The sequence below is a fragment of the Neltuma alba genome, unplaced genomic scaffold (assembly GCF_004799145.2).
Source record: "Neltuma alba isolate B1F8T4 unplaced genomic scaffold, ASM479914v2 tig00013343_pilon, whole genome shotgun sequence".
NCBI classification, from domain to species: domain Eukaryota; kingdom Viridiplantae; phylum Streptophyta; class Magnoliopsida; order Fabales; family Fabaceae; genus Neltuma; species Neltuma alba.
In genome coordinates this window covers 184,156-209,506 of record NW_021637613.1, presented here as the reverse complement: position 1 = coordinate 209,506, position 25,351 = coordinate 184,156, and the positions used below count along the sequence as shown (strand labels likewise).

The following is a 25,351-nucleotide window of genomic DNA, read 5'->3' as shown; positions in this document are numbered from 1 at the left end:
TAACTTTTTGGTCTTTCAATTAGGCGAGTTGTCATTATGAATCCCCTCGGCGAGTGAAAAAACTCGCGGCATTTGACCACCATATTTTTATCATGCGACCGTGACGCCAGTTTTTGCCCTACCATGACAGCTGTCAACCAACCATATGGAGTGAGTACAATTATTTTTTTTTTGCTGATTCTGCCACAAATTTATAAAAATTGTAACTGTACACGTGGAAAAATAGTACTGTATACAGAAATGATATACTGAGACGGCTAAATTCTATGAATTATGAAACCATTCTTTAGGCTTAATCGTAATAAATCTTGCCAGTTATCCCTCAAAATCTGGTTGCCGAAATTGTGTCTTTGATGTTGATCTCTCTGCTCCTTGCATGTTAATTTTAAAAATAAGAAATTAAATATTTAAAAAATGAAAATAGGCATGTCTGAGGGCATTTTAATGATTGGGAAATAAATCCATTCTAGGCACATAAATGGGAAATTCTGAGATGAACAGAAAATGATGCTGACAAAAACAGAAATTCTCGGCATTCCAAGACTGCCACCTCATTTATTCACTTAACCAATCAAATTGCTCCATTTATATTAATTTAATCCCCCATGTGATGCGCTCTCTCTGTCCATTTATTTATATAGTTTTAAACTATTTTAATATTTTAATTAATCCCCTAAAAAAAATCACCTCCGTACCTCGTTAATCGTCATCCTCCCCACGCGCCAACATCACATTGTTTCGCGGATTCTCCCCGCCTCATCCTTCCTCCATCGGGAACACAAAAGTCCCGAGCTTTATTCGTCTGAACCCAATAAATAGTTTTTTTTATATAAAAAAGGAACTAAAATTTTATTAATTTCTTTCCATGTCAATATTTTCCTCCATTTATGCATCAACGCTAAGGTTTCTCAGCCCAGCGGTGCTTCAAATTTCAAAGTTCGAACTCATTTCCCTGCATATCAAAGGATGGTATATAACTATACTGCATGAAAGTGATTTTTAATTTTTTATACCATTTACATGGTATTTTAAATATAAACCCTATATTATAATATAAATTATATTGTAATAAATCTTATCCTTGGGATTCAGACACGTCCTCCGTTATGTTTCTCTCTCATCAATCCCATCAACACTGATGGCAAGCCCATGAGAGAGAGAAACCGTACAGACTTCGACGCGAAAGAGAGAGCTTTTGTTTGATTAGGGCAACGCATCATAAGAAATGGACTGTTTTGGAATAATACGGCAATAATGGTGGGAGGGCCAGAGCGTGTTTGTTTCTGAGGATATAAAAAAATAAAAGCAGAGAGAAAATTATTTGCGGAGGAATATCTACTGATCGGTCCGATGCATAAATAATGGAGATCGAGGGAGCAGCAGGAAGCACAAATAATTGAAGAAGATGGCACTGTTTGGAACTGAAGATTGTACCAAGAGTCGAGCAAAGTAGTACAAGTACAGTCTCAGCATATCTCAGTTGTGATGTGTGAAATTAATTTCAACTTCAATGGAGTACTTGTGTGTCTCTGTCCATTTATAAAAGCAGGGTTTCTGTCCCCATGCACTGCTTCACATCGATGCATGCCTACCGTCTCTCACTGTAATCCTACCAATACCATTCTCCTGTGTCTTCCTCCATTAATAAATGCTTAATGATGTACCTCTAATGTACATATAGAAAGGTAGTAAATATTTTCCTGTTGCTGGGGTCTATGGGGAACGAGGGTTTTGATGTTTTGGAGAATATATGGGGATTTATATGTATGTGGTGGGAGAATATATATATATATATATATATATAGAAAATGATGCTTTTTTAGATGAATTGAGTGTTTGTTAGAAACAAGTTGCAAGGGAGTGAGCTAAATTAAGCTGTATGATGATTCACGCATTGACCCTTTTTTTGTAATATTATTATTACTGCTTCTGAGATATATCTTTCATAATCATTCATCTCTTTGACTCACTTGAATGCCACGTCCTCCAACATTTTCAACATGGTTTTCCTCCGCCAATGTCATGAACACTTTGATTTGGTCCACACATTCCACACCAGTCCCCTCTTTTTAGCTTTGGAATTCACTAATTACCTAATTACCTTTGTTCTCACTGCATATGTCACATGCCCCTTCCCGATATTAATAATTAAGTGAGTATAATTAACCTAATCATTCCTTCCTATCCGCGGTTGTTTTTATGCCAGCCCCCCTCTTGTTACTGATTTACTGCACCGTGTATGTATATGTATCACATAATTGTGGTCCATGACATTATTATGCTCTTATAGCCATTTTTCCCCCCATTCCAGTCCAAAGCCACTTTGCAGTTCTGAGGTTAGTTTACCACAACTCTCTTGTTTTCTTACCAAGTTCAGAACTATTCTATTCCATGCATGTTGTTGCCTTCTCAGGAACAGGATAACCAAGAGAGAATTGATTATTTTTTTGTTTGAAACAAAAAAAAGAAGAGAAATAAGGGAAAAGCTGAAATTTAGGAACACAACATTCTATTCAGTTCTTTTTTTCTTTTTTGTTGGCCAAAACATTCTATTCAGTACTAGAACGCCACTAATTAGTTTGGCCACTATGAGATTCCCAGTTGATAGGCTCCATCCGATGAGCAGATTTAGGTGAAAGGACAGAGCATTATTATTGTTCCTGAGAGCCGCCCCTCGCACCCAAATAAATGAATTGACACTTTCCGTGATAGCCTGATCATGTTGGGTTTAAACTGACCTCTTGGGATTATCCTCATCTCGCGGCTAAATAATCCCACTCACACACTTCCCGTATCACCCTCTCTTCTCCAATTTCATCTCTCGAAACATAATTTACTTCTAAAAAAAAAAGGTTGTCTTTTCTCCAATTTCATCTCTCGAAACATGATTTACTTCTTAAAAAAAAAAAAGTAAAATGTTTTGCCCTTTTAAGTCCATCTCATACAACAACAAAGTTAAATGCAAATAAAGTCGTCAGCCAAATTTCACATTGAATAATGAAAGTACTCCTTTGGTCTTATCCATAAGACATTTCAATATGTTTCACATAAATCAAGAAAAATTTAAATTTTACTGGCTCTCATTTAAAATTTAATAATTTTTTAACTTTACTCCTATTTAATTTGCATTGTAACTCGTGTAAACAAAATCAATGCAATAATAAATAAGGGATAAAATTATACATCAATATAAAAAATTTCTCTCAGTGTCTTATAAATATGACCAAAAAATATCTTCTCTCTCTACCTTATAAATAAGACCAGAAGAGTATGTGGTTTGCAATTTTAATATTGAATGAACTTTTTTTAAAATATTTATTATCCACGAAGGCCAAGGACTTGTTTGAAATATAATATAAATATGTGAGAAGATTTTTACCTCAAATTATATAAATATGTTTATATATCACAATTCCAAATTATTGAGAAGTTGCGATATGATATGCTGCTTCAAGTGGCATGAGGCTTGAAAGACCCCGCCACCCAATCATCGTTGGATTAAATCGTAACCAAAGTTACATATCCATCACCTTTTTTATATTTTCCCTCAATCCCTTTCTAAAAATGCATAAAAGACACACAGTCTCAATTATATAATTTGCTCCCCGTGGCTTGGAAAAACAATAAAGAAAGAAAGCAGGGCGGCAAATGCAGACCCTCCATTGCAAGGTGCTCTAGACATTTTAATTTATTAATATGGCCAAGCTGAGAAGCATTTTGATTACTTTGAAAACATATAGAATATTCACCGTTGTGATAATATTGAAAATCATACAGGTATATCATATTATCGGGCAAAGTTTTCAAGTCATTTTTAGTCCTATACATACATGACAAACGTGGTGATTATCTTTTTTTCAAGGTTCTCTTTCCTTAATTACAACAAATTGCTGGTATACTTTTCTTCTTAGAGATTTTGTTTTAATCGCGATCATTAATTTTAGGAAATAACAAAGTTAAAAGTTGCAATTTTTTTAAAATTTTATAGATATCAAGTTATCAACTTTAAAAATTATCGTTAGATAGCTTTTGTGTCATAATTAATATTGTTATAAATGATATCAGAAAGTATTAGTGCACATTTAAAAATAAAAATAGACTGCTCTTTTATTTTTATCCATTCAATTCAATCATTCCTTAAAATTTCTCTAACGTGGAAACAGTGCTAATGAAAGTGGACCTCCCTCGGGCCATGTGACGGTGGGCCACCCTACGTACCCACTTTGAAGACTGGTCAATTCCGTCTAAAAATAAATTGCAACCGACTTAATGTTAAAAAATTTAATAATCTATAATTTGATTTATAGATGGGACCATTGTTTTAATCCAGAAAGCACAGAAAGCAAGTATAGAAAAAAATTGGCTCATAATTTATAAAGTTATAAGTTTTAATTCTACTATTAATATAAAAATTTTGTTGATGAGCGAGTACTCTCTGTAAGCCTGGTCCTGATTATGATGAGTTACCGGACCAACTCAACTAAAATTTTGTTTATTAAAAAAAAAAGAAAAAAAAAACTCCTCTCTTATAGTGCCTATTTGGCATCGATTATTTTGGGCTTATAAATAGTTTATAAGCACTATAAGCTTGATTGACATAATAATACTGTTTGGATGGGCTTTTCTACAATCGGACTTTTGTATAAAAAGCTATAATAAGCTATAAGCTAAAATTAACGGCTTATGATTTATAACTTATGACTTATAGTTTTTAAAACATAGAGAGAGAAAAAGTTAAAAAATTTATTATGTCCTTTGATTCTTATTATAAATTTCAAATAACTAATTTGTAGATAACAAAAAAAATCAGTTAAAATCAGTTGAAAGTAATATATAAGTTAGAAATATACTTTTGTTTTAAATATGCTCCTAGAAATATACTTTTATTTTTTCATGTTTCGTTTTTATATTTAAAATATCTTTTATGATTTCTCTAAAGTTTTAAAATTTAATCCACTCATTAAATTTAACTTCTTCATATTAAATTATTTTAATTTTATTGTATTATGTGAAATTATTTTTTTAATCATGTTTCATTATTTATTAAAAGTCATACCCATTTTGGTCATTTTACAACCAAACTTTTTTTTACTTAACTATAATCCAAACAATTTTTTATCAATATCACTTTTACAAACTAGTTTTTCTGAATTCCAATCCAAATACAATTAGCTTATCTAATTTAGTTTTTTTCTAACTTTATTTTTTCAAAAACTATTTTTTTAATAAGTTACTTTTCTAATAACTCATCCAAACCTACCCACAATTTTTATTGCCAGTGGCTCGCGACATGGTTTCACAAATCATGAAAGCCGGCTGCGTGCGCAGCTTCTGACTCGTGACTCGTGCCCCTTTACTATTGGCACATTTGACCTTTTTAAAACCAGGCCAACATCTTTATTTAACCACCCCACACGATTATTAAACTCCTCTTACTTCGCTGCCCCATTCTTAACGTTATCCCTCTTAAAAAGCGCCCAACACCTCATCTCATACGCAGACGGTTCCTTTTCTCTTGACATCGAGGCCTCAGATCATGGGCTATTCATGCCGCCGTTACTTACTCTATTCCATACTATTTTTAATTATTAATATAAGACTTTATTTAATTTTTATTTTAATTTTAAATACAAGATTTTAATTCATTTTATTTTTTATATTTATCTATTTTTTTAAATAGTCAATATATTTGATTAATAAAAATATTTTAGAAAAGACAACACATATTTATTACAAATAACTAATTTAATTTATTTTGTTAATCTACTCGAATTAGTCAACTAATTTTTATATTTAGGATCGGAGACAATGTGTTATTTGAAAAAGGCTCACCAATGATTCTGCCTTGGCTAATTCTGTCTCTAACTCTGAGCATTTCAACGGAAAAAAAACCTGTTGCAGAAGACTGCTACAAACTGGCGGCGAGACCTCAGGTATTTACACATTAACCAGGGAGACTATACTTTTATAGGAAAAAAACAAAAACAGAGGCGACCACTACCGATGATCTTCATTTTTCATATTGCCTCTTCAATGATTAGCTAGAATTTGCAGCCATATAAAAGTACATGAGCACTTGAACTATTATAATGTTTATCCGATCTCTGGAGTCTATATATACAACTCTGGGACCCGAACCTGGAAAATGATTCTCAGTTATTTACCTATGTATAAAAGCATCAATAGAAATGAATGAATGGTGGAAAGGAGGCCGTTTTATGCACTGACAGGTGTGTAAACAGATTAAAAGGTAAGTGTTTATTTATGTTTAGTGTGAATTGACCTAAAGTGTTCTGTTTGATTTAATGACACGGAGAGATCCATGGATGGGGCAGCATGCGGTATCATGACGCGTGAAAATCGCAGGATGGTCCTGCATTTATGAGATAGATGACTAATCCGGGGAATAGGATAGAACCCAGGACTGTGTCCCAGGGTGGGGCAATGAAACAGGAACATATGATGTCCCATTTTGTTGCCTGAAACCTGCCCCACACTGAATCTAACAACTAACGAGCGAAACCGCAAGGCCAACAAAATGCCAAGTGGGTCTCATGGTCTCAGATGAATAGGGAAGGAACGGATAGGATGAGGATTAGATAGAGGAGGACCCCAGAAATGGTTGTGGTGACGTCACCCACTCAAGTGTTTATGATAAAAGGCAAAGAAATGAGAGCGCAGAGCTCAAAAGCCAAAACTCAACAGAACAGGATATTGTAATGGTCAATTAGTTTTACGATGGATGATCGCGTGTGTTCGGATGGATTGCAAGTATCAAGTGAAGTCTCTGAATTGTAATAACGTTATTCTAAGTAAACCTTATACACGTGATGATACAAGTCGTTCAGAATAGCCCCGCCAGTGGAATGTATGGATCCGGCACAGCTGCACAAGGGCGAGGCGGAGTGATCGTTTACGGTAACCCTCGGCATCATAAAGGTTCCGGTGAAGGGGCCATTTCAGGCACCCGGGACCTATGCTTCCGAAAAGGAAAACAAATCGCTCTCAACAGTAACAGTCAAATTGAAGTGGGCCTTACAGATTCCAGTTGAAACCAGAAATCAAATTTCCCTCCAAAATTGTCTTCCACAATTCCCATCTCCTACCCATTATTATCGGCCCAAGAAAGGCCGAAGAAACTTCCCCAAGCAAGCACGCACTTGCTATTGCGGATGACCAATTTTTGGCATTTGCAGAAACATGCATACATGCGCCTAGAGAAGAGCAAATCAACCACAGCGAACCCTACTCCCCATTCCTCAGCTCTCCTACTTTAAAACTAGGAGGAGCCTGATTCCGATTGGTCCAACACAACTCCCATCATACATGTGAAGCACAATATAGCCCAGCTTGCACGTTTGGTGGGATTGAAGTAAAAAAGAGTTTCTTGTATACCCATATTCACTATAGTATTCCAAGTAAAAGCTTCACACTTCGTATGTTATAACGCACTAAGGGGTGTTTGGCAAGTGATAAAATTGCTTTTAAAACACTTTTCTGCAAATTGAGACAAACTCCTTCACATATTTGCTTCGTACATCATAAAATCACTTTTAAAACCATGGTTTAATTTTCACCCAAACACCCCCTAAATGAGCTTATTCCCCTCTCTCAAACTTCAACATTTTTTGGAGAGTGAATGCTCACTGAGTCACTATACTGAACAACAAGCAGCTACACTTACAGAAAACTTTGTTATTTGGCCAACATGTATTGGGACTTCTCACGGGAAGTTACTGCAAATCCGTTGATCAAGCTTTCTTATCTTACAAAAGGTTTACTAAAGAGCATCATTTCTTCCCACACTAAGTTCCACTGACTGATTCGGTTGTTTCCTTTGCAAACTTCGAAACCCCATTCCCGGAACAAAATGTTTCCTCCTTGCAACATCAACCAATTATTAACAAATTTGGGTTAAACATGAGATTCATAAAGCATGGAGAACCACCGTTGATTACTGCATCCACATCAGTAGAATCGTAATAGGGCTAAAAGCAGCAATGTCGGTACCAGTTCAAAAGAAGCCGTTCGATTTGTTATAAAATGAGGGGCAGTACTAGCAGTAGTCCAATACGGATTTCAGGCCCTAAGCATTACGGAAGACGATCTGACGTCCATTAGTTTGTCCAGCAAAGAATGCAGGTAACAAAATGAACAGTTTTGTAAGCAACATCATTTTTTCTTTTTCACATTGCCCAACATTTTCTTTGAAGAGGAAACGATTTGGCAGAAAACACAGCCACGAGAAGAGTACCCTGTGCCAACTAGAGAAAATAAATCCCTTCAAAAAGTATCATCCTCAAAGCATTAAAAACTAATGTTGATAGTCCTCTATCACGTAGGATCTTGCAATAACGATAGATACACATTAGCCTTGCCAAAGCTCTCTGAACCAATTTCCACAATAAACGCGAAAACATCCAAAAAAATCAGCTGACAGGTTTGCTTTCCTGATTATATAAAGCAATTGAAAGGAAAATATTCTATGGTATGTTGGAAAGTAATTATATACTCACAGCATACAACCATGCCGCAAATGACACATCACGTTACATTCACAGCAAGATTATGGCTTTCAGTGGAAACATATTTGTTTTTTTTTTTTGGTGAAAGGAAACATATTTGTTTTGAGCAACTAAAAATGTGCTGTCAAGAGTTCATATGATGGGCTGAAGGACGGTCAATGGAAATTGTATATTTACATTTAGAAAATCAGAATACAGCTTACTCTCAGCGCTTAATAACTCCACAAAAGTACAAACTAGAGACAATTATCAGTAGACCCTAATGAGAATGAAATGGAAAAATATGAAGATGCAATTGCAGAAAGCCAAGGTGGACTAAAGATGGCAGACAATTCTGTTAGGCTCACAGAAACATACAAGAAAATGGCGAATGAAGGGGGACAACAATTCCGCCGGCTCAAAGAAACAAACAAGGCGAGAGAATGGAAATTGAGTCACTAGTGATGGATTTTTCTTCAGAGAAGAGACATGAATGGCAATATTCACAGTCCACAACAATCTCTAAAACACCAAGAATTACTGACTTCTTTCCTTCGCCTGAAAAGGTTCTCATTTCATCCCAATTTCCAAGTATTTAATCACTCGGGACAGTTCAGTCCTTGTTATGTTATGCATGCAATGACAGCAATGTTTGGTGATTAGTCCAATATACTTCAACCTACACTGAAATGCCTCACCAAGAACTCAATTGCCACGATGTCAAGTAGCAGTTTTTTGACAATTGGGAAACATTAAAGCGAATAGTCAATAACCTCAAGCCATCGTATCAGTAAAGTTATACGGTGCGAAACTGTCGGTGACTTTCAAGCACGTATAAACCGATAGAATGAGCGAACTGCCATGGTGCGGAACAGCAAGTGGAGGAGTTCCTTAATTAGAGTTGAAATATCAAAATGAAAATTACATCACCGCATTGTTTCCAGAACAGAAAGTTCTCACGATCTACAACACAGCTATCCCAATAACTAATTCTAAAAATTCCTACTAACCTTCCGGGCTTATATATCGCTATCATCACTCTCATCATCGTCATCATTCCCCGGATCATTAGCAATGTATTCTCCGGGATGAATTGTCCGCCTCCGAGTCCTTGAAGGAAGGATGTTATTCAAGTCCACCTCTGCAAGTGGGTCATCCGACAGGTCACTGTCACCATCGGAAACAACCCCATCGTCACTGGAATCGTCGTCGTCATCGCTGTCTTCGTCGTCCTCGTCATCTTCTTCTATCAATTTCCCTTTCCCCTTGTCAGCTCTCATAATGCCTTTTCCCTTTCGGTCCACAACTTCTCCATTCGATTCTTCGCCGCCGCCGTCTTCATCTTCGTCCCCATCATCCTCAGCACCACCGTGATCAGGATTACCGCCTTCGTCGCCCCCATCCTCTGCGACGACATCGGACTGAACTTTTTCGACTTTCTCGTCGGTGGCAGAAGAACAATTACAACTAAGAACATCAACATTGTGATTCGAAATTAAAGAGGCCTCGTGGTGTTTCGGTTCATTTGATGGGGCCAATGACTTATCCTCTAGAGTTTCGAGCTTTTGAGCTTTGTTCTGATGACCGTGAGAATCTTCGCCGTTTATATCAGGCTTACGCTTCGTAGGGAATGTTGGTTCGTCCGGGCTCTTGGTTTCGGCCATAAATTAGAGCAGTGAAGGCGAGATGGTGGCGATGAGGACTGAGGACTTTGGGTGGCACAAATTAGGGTTTGAGGAGGAGGAATGCTGTATCAGCAGTTCAGAACTACCGCGAGGAAGAGACCCGTGATGACTTGGCTAGTTGGCTTTGGATTAGTGATGCTGGAATTCTTTTCTTGGGTCTCATTGGGGAAAATTATACTATTATTAATTGAAAAATAATAGTCAAGTGATCAATAATAAATATAATTACAAGGAAAATCTCCACACAAAAAATCTTTTAAATTTTAAATTTTCAAATAATTCTTATTTACTACACTTTAATAGTAATTGACTATATTTAAAAAATAAATGACAACATATTTTTTTCAGTAATTCATGATTTGTGATTTTAAGCATTCAAAATTCATAATTTTTGTAGTACTTAACCCAAATATAAAACTAAACGCATTTTAAAGTTTATTGACGAAATCAACAAAATTCAGAATAGTTATTGGGAACAATTTATATTCCCGGCAAATATTAACAATTTATGTATGCTATAAAAGTTGGAATCCAATCTTTTGATTAGATTAAAATGTTATGCAAATGATAAAAGAAAAATTAAAGAGATGGTATCCAAAAAACATTGTCTTCTCAGCAGCAGAATGCCGAGACCCCTTTCAGTAACTTGAAAGCTATCAATATCGGGTTACCAGTGTGAGATGGAAGTCTATAGTTGGATTCTCCTATATCCTTTGATGTCATCGGATAGTATCTACTATTTTTTTGGGACTTGAAATAGTGTCTACTTTGACGGCGTTGTAGTTGACGTAAGACAAGACTTAAAACTTTGGCCAGTATTCAAAGTGCTAATCTCTTTGAATTATATCGTATTTTTATGTGTTCTTCTATTAGTTTTTGGTTTTGTTGATTGTTGTTCTGCATGTTTTTTTTTTTCAAGTTTTAGATGTTCTGTTGATCTTTTTACGCATTCCTTTTATGTGAATTAAATTGTCTTTTATAAAAAAAGCAAAACATATAAAGGTTGAAACAAATACTAGTTGTAATTTTGTGACAACTTCCTGAGTCACCATCTCGTGGTTCATGTAAACACACGGGGAAGTAATTTTCTTCTATTAATTTTTGGTTTTGTTGATTGTTGTTCTGCGTTTTTTTTTTCAAGTATTAGATGTTCTATTGATCTTTTTATGCATTCCTTTTATGTGAAATTAAATTGTCTTTTATAAAAAAAGGAAAACATATAAATATTGAAAAAAAATACTAGTAGTAATTTTGTGACAACTTCCCGAGTTACCATCCCATAGTTCATGTAAATACATGGGGAATGCGTTTTATTTTTGCCATGAACGGATAGTTCTGTTTAGGGATAAGCATTCGTTTTTTTATTCGGTTTTTGGTGATAATTGAATTAATCGAATAATCGAATAGAGTGAATTTTAAACACCAAACCAAAACCGATTAATCAAATTAACCGAAATTGAATTAATCAAAATATTTTAGTTCGATTAACCGATTAACAGGAATATATAAATATGAAAAGTGATTTTAAATTTAAATAACAATAAAACACAATTAAAATAATAAATTATTAAATATTTCATTATTCAATGTGATTTATTATAATCATATTTATCGAATATAAATATGTTTAAAGAGTTTACATATATTCACACATATATCTATTATAATAATATTTATTCAACATAAATAATATATTTATTTCGATTTTTTGGTTACAACCGAATTTTTTTTCTATTAACTGAATTGAACACCAAAAATAAATTATTAAAAAATAAAAACTGAATATATAATCGAATCAAAAAATTGAAATTAAATTCAGTTCGATTTAGTTTTGTTCACCCTTAATTCTGTTTTATTTTATTAATTTCGTAGCTTGCTGTAATTGCCTTGTCAACTCCTTGGGTCATTTTTCCGATTTCGTTCGGGTTTTTTTCTACCCCGTTTCCTAAATCCTTCGGAACTTTCCATCTCACCAAACCGGGGGGTGGCGGGGAGAGGATGAGAAAGAGAGAGTTGACATTAACAAGATATTCAAACGTGGTGACAAATTTGGATCAGGGTGCAGTTGCTTGAATGAGATCTGAGCGTTAGTCCCGTTAAATATACATATTGAATTTAAAATATTTGGACTTAATTTTATTTCCATTGTACTAATTTTTAATTTCAATTTTTTTCAACACCAATTCCATAATCCCAAGAAGGGCCTCAAAATTAAAGCACGTTGTATTCTTTCGGTTAAAAAAACACATGATGTATTAATAAAAGAGTTAGTCTAAAGAATTAACTCATAATTTATATGTTTGAATCACGTTACTAATATAAAAGTTTTGTTAGGGTGATCTGAGAGAGAACTGCTAACCCAATACACTCAAATATTTTTTTTATATAAAAAAAACACGTGACATTAAGGATAAGTCAAAGTCCAATAAAAAATACTCCTCCGGTCCTAATTATAAGACCCAATTGACTTATTTGAGGAGATTAAGGAAGCAAGTTAAATTGGTTATTTATAATAAATAAGTGTTGTCATTCCTAAAATATCCTTGCTAATTAAGTATATTGGCTAAAACTATCATTATTAGAAGGATTATCTTGGAAAAAAATGCATAAATATAAGAGACAAAATGGATTGGGGTCTTATAATTAGGACCAAATGAAAAATCAAATGGGGTCTTATAATTAGGACCGGAGGAGTATATCCAAAAGTACTATCCCCATCATAAATATAAGAGCTAGTTGACTAATTTGAGTAAATTAAAAAAATAAGTTAAATTAGTTATTTGTTATAAATATGTGTTGTTAGTTATTTGTTATAAATATATGTTATATTTTTTAAAATATCTTTACTAATCAAATATATTTGTTAAAACTATTATTATTAGAAGGATTATCTTAAAAAAATATAAGAGATAAAATGAATTGAAATCTTCTATTTAAAATCAAAGTAAAAGTAAAACAAAAGTCATATACTCCTCCGGTCCTTATTATAAGACCCAATTTGACTTTTTATTTGGTCCTAATTATAAGACCAAATCCATTTTGTCTCTTATATTTATGCATTTTTTTCCAAGATAATCCTTCTAATAATGATAGTTTTAGCCAATATACTTAATTAGTAAGGATATTTTAGAAATGACAACATTTATTTATTATAAATAACCAATTTAACTTACTTCTTTAATCTCCTCAAATAAGTCAATTGGATTTTATAATTAGGACCGGGGGAGTATAAGGAAAAAAAAACTAATAAATTTTTTGGAAACATGGGATTTACGTTTACAATTTCTGAATGTAATCTTTGGCAAGGAGGATCGCATTCCGTCAGGCGCCAAGTGTGAGCTGGTCATTTGGAGTTGGTTTTGGATTCAGAAGAGTCCGAACGCAGCCGCCCCATCCGGTGACCATTCCCAATTCTTCATTCCCATCATTCCTTGTCGTTGCCTCTCTTTTTCTCTTCCCATTCTTCTTCTCCAACGGCCCACTGAGTCTCGGATTCTGTTTTCTCGTCGCCGGCCAGCAACCGGCTCCTTCCATGGAAGCCTAAACTCTCTTCTCCTATCCAATTTTTTGGAAACCTGATCCGATTCTTTCATGTTCTTCCAACCTTTTGTTTTGTCTGTTATCGAGCCTCAAGATGATTGCAATTCCGTATTTGACTGCATTAACTACTTACTTTAGTTATGGCTTGCTCTTTGCCTTCGGCCAATTGAGAGATTTCGGTCGGAAACTCATGGATTGGTTCAGCTCTAACAACCTCCAGGTCTGGCGCATTCTTCATATTTTCTCATAATTTTTACGAGCATGCTTTTACCGATGCGTTATTTCTGCAACGCAGGGTTACGCCCCGATCTGCCTAGGACTCGAAGATTTCTATATTCGTCGGTTATATCTCCGTATTCAGGTATTTCACTCTCTCTTCTTTTCATTTCTTTTTTTCCTGTTTTCTTTGATTAATTCTCAACTCTACCCTTTCATCTTAATACTAAAATACTTCGCGGCGTTAATGCTACATTGGAATATAAACAGATGCCGTTATGGCCTCATCTTCTATTCTTTGAATTGTTGAATTCATGTTCGAGGTGATACATTACGGCTTGAAGTTGACTGAGCGCTGTTTAGGGAGTAATATTACAAATAGACTCGTCAGTAGGTGAACTAATGTTTGGAACCCTCAGTAATTGCTATATAACTAGTAAATGCATATAAACTGCAAGTTTGTGGGTAGCCTTTATTTAACTATCTGTCTAATAAAAAAATTTTCATCTCTTTTGACAGGACTGCTTTGGGAGACCAATAGCAAGTGCTCCTGATGCTTGGTTTGATGTTGTTGAACGTTATTCAAATGATAATAACAAGACGCTGAAGTATAATTCTTATTATAATTTCGGGCCTATTATTATTTTTGGATATCTTAATTTTTGCTCCTTCAATTTGTTTCCTCAGAGCTACGGCATCAGAATGCACTTACTAAAAATCTTTTCATTTGTCCAAATGCAGAAGAACAGAAAAGCTAAGCAGATGCCTCAATTTGGGATCATACAATTATCTTGGTTTTGCTGCAGCAGATGAATACTGCACACCCCGGGTAGTTGAGTCACTGGAGAAGTATTCTCCGAGTACTTGCAGCAGTCGTGTTGATGGGGGTAAGCATATTAGTTCATGATTGGCCACCAATCAACGTCCTTTTTTGCTTATCCATGCATATATTCAATCAGGTCTCCTCAATTGTGGTTTCTCTTATAGGCACAACTGCACTACACAATGAACTGGAGGAATGTGTTGCAAAATTTGTTGGAAAGCCAGCAGCTCTGGTTTTTGGTATGGGCTATGTGACAAATTCAGCCATTCTTCCGGTCCTGGTGGGGAAGGTCTGTAAAATGTTCAGTGAGGGTATCTTGTTGGCACTTTAAGGATATCCATTATAATTGTTGATTAGTATATCTACATTTTACAGGGAAGTTTAATCATCAGTGATTCATTGAACCACAACTCTATTGTCAATGGTGCGCGAGGATCTGGCGCTACTATTCGTGTATTTCAACACAACAGTGAGTAGCTTTGTTTCGTTTTTGGTTTCTGGATGCGAAGTTTGTTGGCTATTAGCATCTCTCTCCTTTTGATAGGAAATTATAGTGGCTTCAGTTCCATGGATATGGATTTATAATTGTGGCTGCCGTTCTGTTTTATATCATCTTCTCTGGATTATAATAAAACTTGGTTATTTGGGTTTTACATGGTGACGTGGTTCATGTTGTAGAAAGAATATAAGACTCAAGTTTCTTTAGGTTGATCCCCGTCTCCCACCATTTCTCAAAAAGAAAAGACTAAAGTTAGCCTGTATCTATGAACATAAAAGGTTTTCTTTGGAAGTGCTTGGTGTGGGTTTGGATTCTGCGTTGCTTTTTTTTTCCTATTCACGCTCCTGTTTCTTTGTTAATGTTTCGGTCTCACTCTCCTTGACTTTCTTTGCTGTAGTACCATCTCATCTTGAAGAGGTTTTAAGAGAACAAATTGCGGAGGGACAGCCAAGGACCCATAGGCCATGGAAAAAGATAGTTGTCATTGTGGAAGGGATTTACAGCATGGAAGGGGAACTTTGTAAACTTCCAGAGATCATGGCAATATGCAAAAAATACAAGGTTGGTTGATGCAGTAGTTCTGATCTATTGTGCAATTTTGTCATCCTTTTGCATTTGTTTTTCACATGCTTTTTCACATTAGAGGAGGGAGTTGGTCGGTGTTGTGCAATTTCACATTAAAAATGCTTAATCTGTCATAACACTACATGGGTACAAGGCTTGCAGTATATGCTAAAATATAAGCTGTTATAATTGCTCTGTGTCCATGAAAATTATTGGGGCTGTAAAATGCGTACTGCATTTAAACCTTAAACGTTTGAGCAGACATTATCTAAAATGAGGGAATCATGGACGCGGGATAAGAATCTGGGTTCAGGGATAAGCTTTTTATCTGTGTAAATTTTTATATGAACTATTGTTTTTGCCAGTTTCCTTTCTTGGGAAGAAATCCTGTTATTATGTTTTTCTTTTTGTTTTATTTTGGGGTTGGGTGAGGGGAGGTTTTTATCATAAACTTTTGTTGGGATTTCACTTGCGTAATTCCTTTTACTTTCTTCATCTTTTGGTTACTTTATAGGCATATACATATTTGGATGAGGCACACAGCATCGGAGCAGTGGGCAAGACAGGCAGAGGTGTTTGTGAGCTCTTAGGTGTGGATACTGCTGATGTGGACATCATGATGGGGACATTCACCAAATCCTTTGGATCATGCGGGGGTTACATTGCAGGATCAAAGGTTTGTACACTTAAAAATGTCGCCCTAAATCATTTGACATAAATAATCTCTAGAAGACTAAGAGGTTTTCTGAAAATTTTATCTCATGGACTATAACTTTTTTCAAGTAAACCAGCTGTGTCATTTTTGTTTGGTCGCAGAATGCTTTGATTATATCTGAAGAGAAATATGAAATAGCATATAGAAGACAAGGGTTTTGGAGTGGGAGGGCACTTCAGAGTGTTAGATTCATGCAACTGAAGTCTTTTAGTATTGATGATGAAGTTGCTTATAGAACACTTATCATCTTTATATGTGGGGGTTAGAGTGATGTTGGATTTTACGTGTAGAAGACTATTTGTTTTACGCTGCTAATGTTTCATATTGCTTTCTGGCAATCTTCATCGCAGTGCACTGAATCTTTTGATTGTTTTTATAAAGTATTTTAAATCTTAGAATTGAAGTGTAATTCTTTTTTGGCCAAAAATTGAAGTGTAATTCTTAATATGAGATTTTGGAACTCTGGTCAGGAACTTATCCAATACTTGAAGTACACTTGCCCTGCTCATCTATATGCAACTTCAATTTCACCCCCAGCCGCACAACAAATAATATCTGCCATCAAAGTCATTCTTGGAGAGGATGGCTCCTACAGAGGTTTAATGGGCACTTGTCCTGTTATTTCGTCACCTGTCTGCTTTGTTATTTTATCCTGAAGCTTCTTCTTCTAATATAGGTGCCAAGAAACTTGCGCAAATTCGTGAGAACAGCAATTTCTTCAGGTCAGAACTTCAAAAGATGGGATTTGAGGTTCTTGGGGATAATGATTCTCCAGTAATGCCAATTATGCTTTACAACCCAGCCAAAATCCCTGCCTTTTCAAGGGAGTGCCTCAAGCAGAATGTGAGAATTTGTGCCCCATTCATGTTTAATCTATTTCATAAGCAGCAATATACATCTTATTATTATTTATTATTATTATTATGATTATTATTATTTTTAAATGCCTGCTGTTGCTGAATTTGTTGACGTTTCAGGTTGCCATTGTGACAGTGGCATTTCCAGCAACCCCCCTACTGTTAGCAAGAGCCCGCATATGCATATCTGCTTCTCATTCAAGGGAAGACCTTATTAAAGCTTTGGAGGTATATGCTTAGTTTCTCATTCCAGTGGTAACATTTACTCCGCATGCATCACTTAATTGTCTGTGGAGGTATCTGTCGTGGGAAGTACTATCAAGTTCATTTTATGATGAGCAGTGTCTTTGCTTTTAGATGAAAATATGAAGATATCCTGTTCTACCAAGAAGGTTACAATACGTTTTTTATCGTTTTAGTTGGTGCCTTATGCATCATGCAAAATTTTGTTTCTTCCGCTATATGTCTATTGTTCTAACTTTCTGATTTTGTTCCATTTCTTGATAGGTTATCAGTAGAGTTGGTGATCTAGTGGGGATAAAATACTTTCCTGCTGAACCAACTGAGCAGCGGAGAGAGAATAAAGATAAGAAGGCTGACTAAGTGACGTTATTACTTACGAGCTAAAATAGGAGTGGAAGCTGAAGTAAGTGAAGAGCCATTTAGGGCGCTTTCGTTTCCGTTTGTCATGTAAGTTTTAAATCTGCTGGTATGCACTGCGCTTGTATTTAATTCTCCTGCCATTGCAGAAGGGTTGGACTTGGATGGAGCAGCAGAACACGAGTTTTATTCTCAGGCGCAAGGGAATCTGTTTTGTTGGAGGGATATCTATCCATCTCTCAGTCGGGTCGTGAGATTATTTGTATAGTCGCAGGTGTAAATTCCCTACGTCTTGTGCTTATTCATTGGAAACTCGAACCTGTGTATGAGGGATCACTTGGGAGAATGGAATTTCATATAGGACAATACCTAGGTAAACTTCCTCATATCCATTATGTTAAGGTAAACTTCCTTATATCTGTTATGTCAAGTGCCTTGATCATTCATAGTCAATGTGTTCTATTTTTGAAATATTAGCATTTAATATCATTTAATTATAAACCTATATTAAAAAAATATGAAATATTTGGTCATATGTTATTGGAGAATTTAACCTAATAGATATAAGTAACTTGACCTAAGTATTTTATATATATATATATATATGTATATATGTATAAAATGGTGTGTCAATCACGTCATGTTTATGCACCTTTTTTAAATTAATTTTTAATTTTTAATATGTAATCCCCTAAGGATGCACGCAATGTAACTCAGTTATAAATCAGCAGGGAAAAATAATCTTTTTATCCAAAATTATTTAAAGATATTGCGCCTCACCTCTGATCTTCCTTGTGTAAAAGTTTGCCGTGCGTCAGTTTGTCTTCGTCATGCATCCACTAGGATGTCATTCAGTCCATCCTTTGAAGGGGGCCTCATACCATAATCTGTTAAATTTGCTTACCAAGATGGCAGAACGAAGTATTTAGTGCTTTGATCCTCTTCTTTTTTAGAAAAAGGGACGGTCTGTAAAACTCAAAAGAAAAATGTAGTTTCAGTTGATAATTTTTCTCTTAATCGAAGTTGATGAATTTTAATGTCAATATTAATCTATCAATGTCGGTGTTGATATGGAATATACAATTTATTGCGAGTCAAATTAATATTGTGATACCAAAAGTTATTTTTACAGATTTTGGATAATGTACAGCTGTATAATTTTATTCTAATCATCAATAAGAGTTTATCATATATTATTGGATAGATATTTTTATTTTATGGCATATTCAACTATTTAAATCAGTCCAGCTTGTAAGATCCCGGACTCGACTCACATAATATGATACTCCTTGTTTTGCCCCATAATGTGATATTTATTTTATGGCATATGGTTTCCTGTATTTTTTACAAGCCAACACAATTTAAGATGCATTTAAAATGTCTTTCCAAAATTATCCCTCATTAACTACTCTTTATTAAATGAGCATCGTTAAACTAGAAGGTATTTGAGTAGAAATTAAATCATAATTTTAAAAATAAGTTAATAGTATACAAAATAACTATGTGAGTGAAACTTTGTCTCGATTTATATGAAAGCACTTTTTATAAATATTTTTAAGGGTTAATTAATCTGCAAGTCCTTATAGTTTCAACCAATTTTGAATTAAGTCCTTATAGTTTTTTTTCTTTTTATCAGGTCCTTATACTTTCATCTATTTTTAATTAGGTCCTCGCATTTATTTTTCTTTTTATTAAATCCTTATAATTTCACTAAAATTTTAATCAGGTCCATCTAGTTTTAATTTTTATTTATTAATTAAATATAAACTTAATTAAATAAATTAATACTGAAGTATAAAATATTAATAATTATAATAAAAGATAAATAATATAATTAATTAATTTAGGAAATTTTTTTTAAAACAATTATTTTTTTGCTAAAAAAATAAAATTATTATAATAATTCATTATTTTTAGAATATTATTGTTTATAAACTAATATTACATAATATATACTATTTTATGTTTATAGAATAGTACTACTAGAATTTATAAAATAAAGAATAAAAAATTCAGGGACTTACTTAAAAATAAGGTGATTTTATAAGGACTTGATAAAAAGAAAAATAAATGCAAGGACCTAATTAAAAACAGATGAAAATATAAGGACTTGATAAAAAGAAAAAAAATTATAGGGACCTGATTCAAAATTGGTTGAAACTATAAGGACTTGCAAATAATTATCCCTATTTTTAAATTAAACCAAACACCTTTTTAGAGAAGAAAATTAAACATTAATCACAAGTGTATTCTAGTTCAAAATTTTTAATTTGAGACAATTATTAAACTAAACTATTTTTTTCAAACTGAGTCGATTAATTAAAATTTGGTTACACTTTTTTTGGCCGAAAAAGTTGCTCATACTCGAAGACGGATGAAGCAGCTGCCGGAGATCATAACAATAAAAAATTAAATTTCTCTGCAAATTTTATGATTTGTTTTTGGGGGTAAAACCAATCCGTTGAAATGGTGCAAAGGAGCTTCTAACCGCTTGTTTGGGAACTATAACACTGGGGGCAGTGGGGGCATGGCACAAAACGATCACAGTTTCCAACTCTCGGCCTACTAGACCAACGGCCTGTTCAGTCTCTCCCATTCCCTCTCCCCTTTCCTCTGTGATCGGAGGTCCGACCCAGAGCTACAATGGCGACCAGATACTGGGTAGTCTCTCTCCCCGTTCAAAATTCGGCATCTGCTCTCTGGGCTCAATTGCAGGAGCAAATCTCCAAGCATTCCTTCGATACCCCTCTTTACAGAGTACTCTATTATTCTCTTTCTCAAGATCTGCCCTCACAGTGCTTAATCTCCTTTAACTCTGCTTAATTCTACAATTGCAGTTCGACATACCTAATCTCCGGGTTGGAACCCTAGATTCTCTTCTTTCTCTCAGCGATGATCTTGTGAAGGTGAATTTCCTACATTTCTGAGCTTAACGTTGTTTACAAACCTGTTATACTATTTGTAGATCTATGGTTGATCGCGTTTATGATTTCAGATGCGAGTTTTTTGTCTTTACCTGTTTCGGTGCTTCTATATGGATTGTGTGATTTCTTTGATTCATTGTTCTTTGCCGATTTGTGTTTTGTGGATTGAAAAATGCAAGGCTGAAATTGTTTGCAGGCAAACAGTTTCATGGAAGGAGTGTCACACAAGATCAGGCGACAGATTGAGGAATTGGAGAAAGTTTCGGGCGTTGTGAGCAGCGGGCTGACGGTTGACGGGGTGCCAGTCGATTCATACTTGACCAGGTCTATTGATTGATCAACTTGATCATTGAATATTTAGCCTGTCCTTGTTTCGGTTGTATTTTTGTTGAGTGCTGAAGCTGTTATTTTGATGGTTCCAGGTTTGTTTGGGATGAAGCGAAGTACCCGACTATGTCACCGTTGAAGGAGATTGTGGATGGTATTCAGGGTCAAGTGGCCAAGATTGAGGATGATCTGAAGGTTTTTATATTTTCTCCGCACTTTAGTTACAGTTGTCTTATAGTTCAGGACAATTCACTATTGTAGCTCATAATTTGTATGTGCTGCTTTTAGTCTCTCCAGTTCTAAATCACTCACTTATGACAGTTCTAAGCTGTCTAGCTTTTCTTATTGGCTAACTGCTAGCTGAGCGATGCTGAGTGCCTCTTTGTATGCGGCTTTTCTGGGTTGATTTAGTTATCAATTGCTGCTTGCGAGTCAGAGTTGGTACTTCGGAATGCGGCCGTCTTTTTTTGTTCTTTGGTATTTTCTTGGAAGGGCTAGTTTGGAATGAGGGTACTTACATGTTAGAGGAACAATAAAATATCTACTTATGCATCCTTATCTGCTTTGACATCAATTTCTCGGGTCTGTCTTTGTCTTAGCCGTTTATCCTTTCCTTTTCTTGCATATGCTCAGTAAGGAAGAAGTGACCTGAAGGGCCTGCCGTACCTGCAGTTTGGTAGTGATTTAAAACCTGTTTCAGATGGGGAAGTATAATAAAGGCTATTAACTCACCAATTAATTTGTTCAACCGTAAGACCAGCAATTGAACTGGAATCGATCATTATTACAAGAAATTTATAATTTTATTATTTAAAGATAGCCAAAATGATTTTTAGAAAGGTGTGAGAGGCTAAAACAGTTAGCATTTTTCCCCCTTCTGTCATGCATATAAATTAAAATGTACATTGAATTGATTGTTTGGGCCTTACAACTGCCATCTGGTAGGTTCGCGTTGCTGAGTATAACAATATCCGCAGTCAACTAAATGCTATCAACCGAAAGCAAACTGGAAGGTGTAGATGTTGTTCAATACTGATCATAGCTTTAAATTCTGCAATTTTATTTTTATCTTAGCTGACAAACTTCTGTTTATTTCAGCTTAGCTGTCCGTGATCTTTCCAACCTGGTAAAACCTGAGGATATTGTAACATCAGAACATTTAACTACCCTACTTGCAATTGTTCCCAAGTATTCTCAAAAGGACTGGCTCTCAAGCTATGAAACATTGACAAACTATGTGGTAAGGTTACCGTATTTACTAACAATGTCAAATTTCTTCTGCTACTTTCTGGAAATAGTTGTATTGTGTGATTTTGAATTTTGTCCTCTTTGATAGCTGGACGGTGCCTGTGGTTTATCTAAAATGTTCAATAATATTTTGAAACTTTGATTATTTCTGTACGTGTTTCACGTTTTTTGAGCTGCTATATTCATTTTTTTGGTTATGGTGTATTTGTTATTCTGATTACATTATTCTTTTTAGGTGCCCAGGTCTTCCAAGTTGTTGTATGAGGATAATGAGTATGCTCTTTATACTGTAACACTCTTTACACGTGTTGCAGACAATTTTAGAACTAGTGCACGTGAAAAAGGATTCCAAGTAAGTACTGCGCATAAATTGCATTTACTTTTGCCTATCTGTTAATCTTTGGAAAATTTAGATTGTTTTTAGGGTTTACACTGTGGAACTTATTAAGGTACTCTGAATCCAGGAGTGCATGGGGCGCCTAATGCTAAGTTGTACTTTATTGAATCTTAAGTTAATTGAAGGTTTTTAGTGACTTCCTATTTGTCATTGCATTTAGATTCGTGATTTTGAGTACAGTCAAGAAACACATGAAAGTCGGAAGCAGGAGCTAGAGAAGTTGGTGCAGGATCAGGAAAGCACAAGAGGAATTCTTTTGCAGTGGTGCTATACCAGTTATGGAGAGGTATTTATCCATTTGTTCATTATTTCATTAAATATTTGAAAATACACCTCGATAATTAAATTCATAGGCTATAAAGAGTTCTGAGAAACCAATAAGATCATAGAAACACGTTTAGTTAATTGCAAAATTACCAATATAATGGAATACACCTTGATGTGTCTGTGCTAGCATTATGAAGTAGTGCTCAATTTTTTTAATATTTTCTGTGGTTTATTTGCTTTGAATTTTTGGCTGTTTGCCATCATATATCATAAAATGTATTAACAAGTTTCCCAAACATTGGTGCCTTTGCTGTTACGATAGATGCTCTAATTCTTCACTTGCTATGTTTGCTTTTCCGTCTGAAGGTTTTCAGCTCCTGGATGCACTTTTGTGCTATACGTGTATTTACTGAGAGCATTCTGAGATATGGTTTGCCACCATCTTTCCTGGTACACACACTCTTCTAGCCCTAACAATTTTTGCTGCCTATCACTTTTGTTTCTTAAAACCTTCATTTCTGACCATTGGGTCTTGTTCGATTGCAGGCAGCTGTCTTGGCTCCGTCTGCCAAAAGTGAGAAGAAAGTACGTTCTATACTTGAAGGCTTGTGTGACAGTGCAAACAGGCAAGTATCTAATTCATGTATACGCTGCATGGGTATAGCTGATGGACCTCAGCATTTCATTTACAAACCCATGGACCACCTTCTGTGAAGTTGTTTGGCACACACTAATTGCCCGTCTTTTTTAACACCACCCTTTTTTTCCGAAAAGAGAAAAGCTTTTTCCCCCTATTCCTTTGGATGCGGATAAAACATGCAAGGGTTGAAAAAGAGTATACTTCAAAGCCAGATGAAAGGACAGTAAATGCTGTTTTCCTTAATGCGATTTGATGCAAAATGACTGGAGTTTTATGCGTCTTGTCTGTTATCCATACGTGTAATAACTGTTCAGTTTGTCCCTTTATTATTTTCTGCAGTGCGTACTGGAAGACTGAGGATGAAGTAGGGGGTGGTATGACCGGTCTAGCAGGGGATTCTGATGCCCATCCATACGTCTCCGTCACTATCAATCTTGTATGAGCGCTCAAAAAAATAAGCCCCATCTCATGTTTCATAGTCCGCATAGTATTTTTCTTTGGACAACAATAACGCCAGGTGGGGATCGAAGATATCGTACATTTGGTTCAAATTCCATTCATTGTTTGGAGCAGCATTCAGACTTGACGGAGGGACTGGTGAATTTTAGTGCAGGGTCTGGGCTCCAGGATGATCATTTGCAATTTGTATCTTTAAGTTATTTTACAGACTTTTCTCGTCTACCCTATGAAATTTGTTATACACATTTGGTTATGTCCCTTTAATTAGTGTATGTTCTGTTAAATTTATGCAATATGGCAAACCTAGGTCGATTTACCAGCCAGCCTAGCATCCAGCGACATCCACCCAGATGGGTTTCTTATGCTGCCTGAAGAGGAACTTTGGAATAACAGGTTGTTTTTCCTGGAAAAAATGCTTTGCGGGATGTAACGTAGCGCAAGTGCGTCTGTTTATAACATTCAACAATATTAGTAGTCCATTGCTCGTTTTGGCTAGAGCATGGAATCCGATACGTTCACTTATTGCATCTGGGACATCACTGCAGGTAGATCTGTAGAGGCCATTTTGTTTGTTCAAAAAATCTTTGGATGACAATGTTAAGTAATTCTTCAACCCTCACTGAAGGTGTGACTCCATCTGAAAGCTTTCGGTGTGCATAACTATCAACTCTTTCATATAGTGACTGCTTGTTTCTCTCTAAACATCTTGCGAGCCCAAATTTTGGGTTATAAAACCCCACGGCAATGCTGTTATATTTTAGTTGTTACCAACATCAATTTTTTATTTTGGCACGTGTCCCGCCCGCGCACAGGATGTAAAAATAATTTGTATTTTTATAGTTAAAATGTAATCGTAATTTTCCTTTTAACCCCCAAATATATTTTTAGTTGCAAGAACGCATGATTTTTTAAACGAAATTATGGTAACAAACGTATTTGATAATAACGTACTGCTAATCAGAACATCAGAATACCTTATTCTTGAAATGTCAATATAGGATATCCAAATTACATTACGCGCGTCAGCCGACCAGCATATGATTGGTAACAAAAACCAACTAAAACAAAATAAGCACTCTCCAGAAG

The 25,351-nt window shown here is 35.2% G+C and overlaps 3 protein-coding genes across 4 annotated transcripts; 2 read left to right on the top strand and 1 right to left on the bottom strand.

Annotated features, from left to right (window-relative positions):
• Window positions 1-8,820: 8,820 nt before the first annotated feature.
• LOC114736555 (secreted acidic protein 1A) lies at window positions 8,821-10,291 on the bottom strand. The gene has a single exon (XM_028924409.1). The coding sequence runs from the start codon at window positions 10,166-10,168 to the stop codon at window positions 9,524-9,526; it is 645 nt and encodes a 214-aa protein (XP_028780242.1). The 5' UTR covers window positions 10,169-10,291; the 3' UTR covers window positions 8,821-9,523.
• Window positions 10,292-13,539: 3,248 nt separating this feature from the next.
• LOC114736553 (long chain base biosynthesis protein 2a) lies at window positions 13,540-18,449 on the top strand. 2 transcript variants are annotated; one of them, XM_028924407.1, is made up of 13 exons: window positions 13,540-13,949; window positions 14,025-14,090; window positions 14,465-14,553; window positions 14,687-14,832; window positions 14,933-15,057; window positions 15,144-15,237; window positions 15,665-15,828; window positions 16,346-16,507; window positions 17,017-17,143; window positions 17,223-17,389; window positions 17,524-17,631; window positions 17,911-18,049; window positions 18,153-18,449. In XM_028924407.1, exons 1-12 carry the CDS (start codon window positions 13,824-13,826, stop codon window positions 18,004-18,006), a joined length of 1,470 nt encoding a protein of 489 aa, XP_028780240.1. In that variant the 5' UTR covers window positions 13,540-13,823; the 3' UTR covers window positions 18,007-18,049; window positions 18,153-18,449. The 2 variants fall into 2 exon arrangements, with proteins under 2 accessions (XP_028780240.1, XP_028780239.1); XM_028924406.1 differs by having other exon boundaries at window positions 17,911-18,449.
• A 2,089-nt stretch (window positions 18,450-20,538) lies between these two features.
• Window positions 20,539-24,777, top strand: LOC114736540 (V-type proton ATPase subunit C). The gene is made up of 11 exons (XM_028924393.1): window positions 20,539-20,760; window positions 20,841-20,909; window positions 21,124-21,251; window positions 21,350-21,449; window positions 22,200-22,267; window positions 22,353-22,494; window positions 22,738-22,854; window positions 23,060-23,185; window positions 23,533-23,616; window positions 23,713-23,792; window positions 24,146-24,777. Exons 1-11 carry the CDS (start codon window positions 20,647-20,649, stop codon window positions 24,246-24,248), a joined length of 1,131 nt encoding a protein of 376 aa, XP_028780226.1. The 5' UTR covers window positions 20,539-20,646; the 3' UTR covers window positions 24,249-24,777.
• The last annotated feature ends 574 nt before the right edge of the window (window positions 24,778-25,351 follow it).

What these genes read in the sequence shown, in the direction of transcription:
- LOC114736540 (XM_028924393.1), top strand. Translation starts at nt 20,647, where the DNA reads ATGGCGACCAGATACTGGGTAGTCTCTCTCCCCGTTCAAAATTCGGCA. An exon ending in GTTTGCCACCATCTTTCCTG is followed by an intron (nt 23,617 to 23,712) that starts GTACACACACTC and finishes GTTCGATTGCAG; the next exon opens with GCAGCTGTCTTGGCTCCGTC. An exon ending in TTGTGTGACAGTGCAAACAG is followed by an intron (nt 23,793 to 24,145) that starts GCAAGTATCTAA and finishes TATTTTCTGCAG; the next exon opens with TGCGTACTGGAAGACTGAGG.
- LOC114736555 (XM_028924409.1), bottom strand. Translation starts at nt 10,168, where the DNA reads ATGGCCGAAACCAAGAGCCCGGACGAACCAACATTCCCTACGAAGCGT.
- LOC114736553 (XM_028924407.1), top strand. Translation starts at nt 13,824, where the DNA reads ATGATTGCAATTCCGTATTTGACTGCATTAACTACTTACTTTAGTTAT. An exon ending in CAGCAGTCGTGTTGATGGGG is followed by an intron (nt 14,833 to 14,932) that starts GTAAGCATATTA and finishes TTTCTCTTATAG; the next exon opens with GCACAACTGCACTACACAAT. An exon ending in CAATATGCAAAAAATACAAG is followed by an intron (nt 15,829 to 16,345) that starts GTTGGTTGATGC and finishes GTTACTTTATAG; the next exon opens with GCATATACATATTTGGATGA.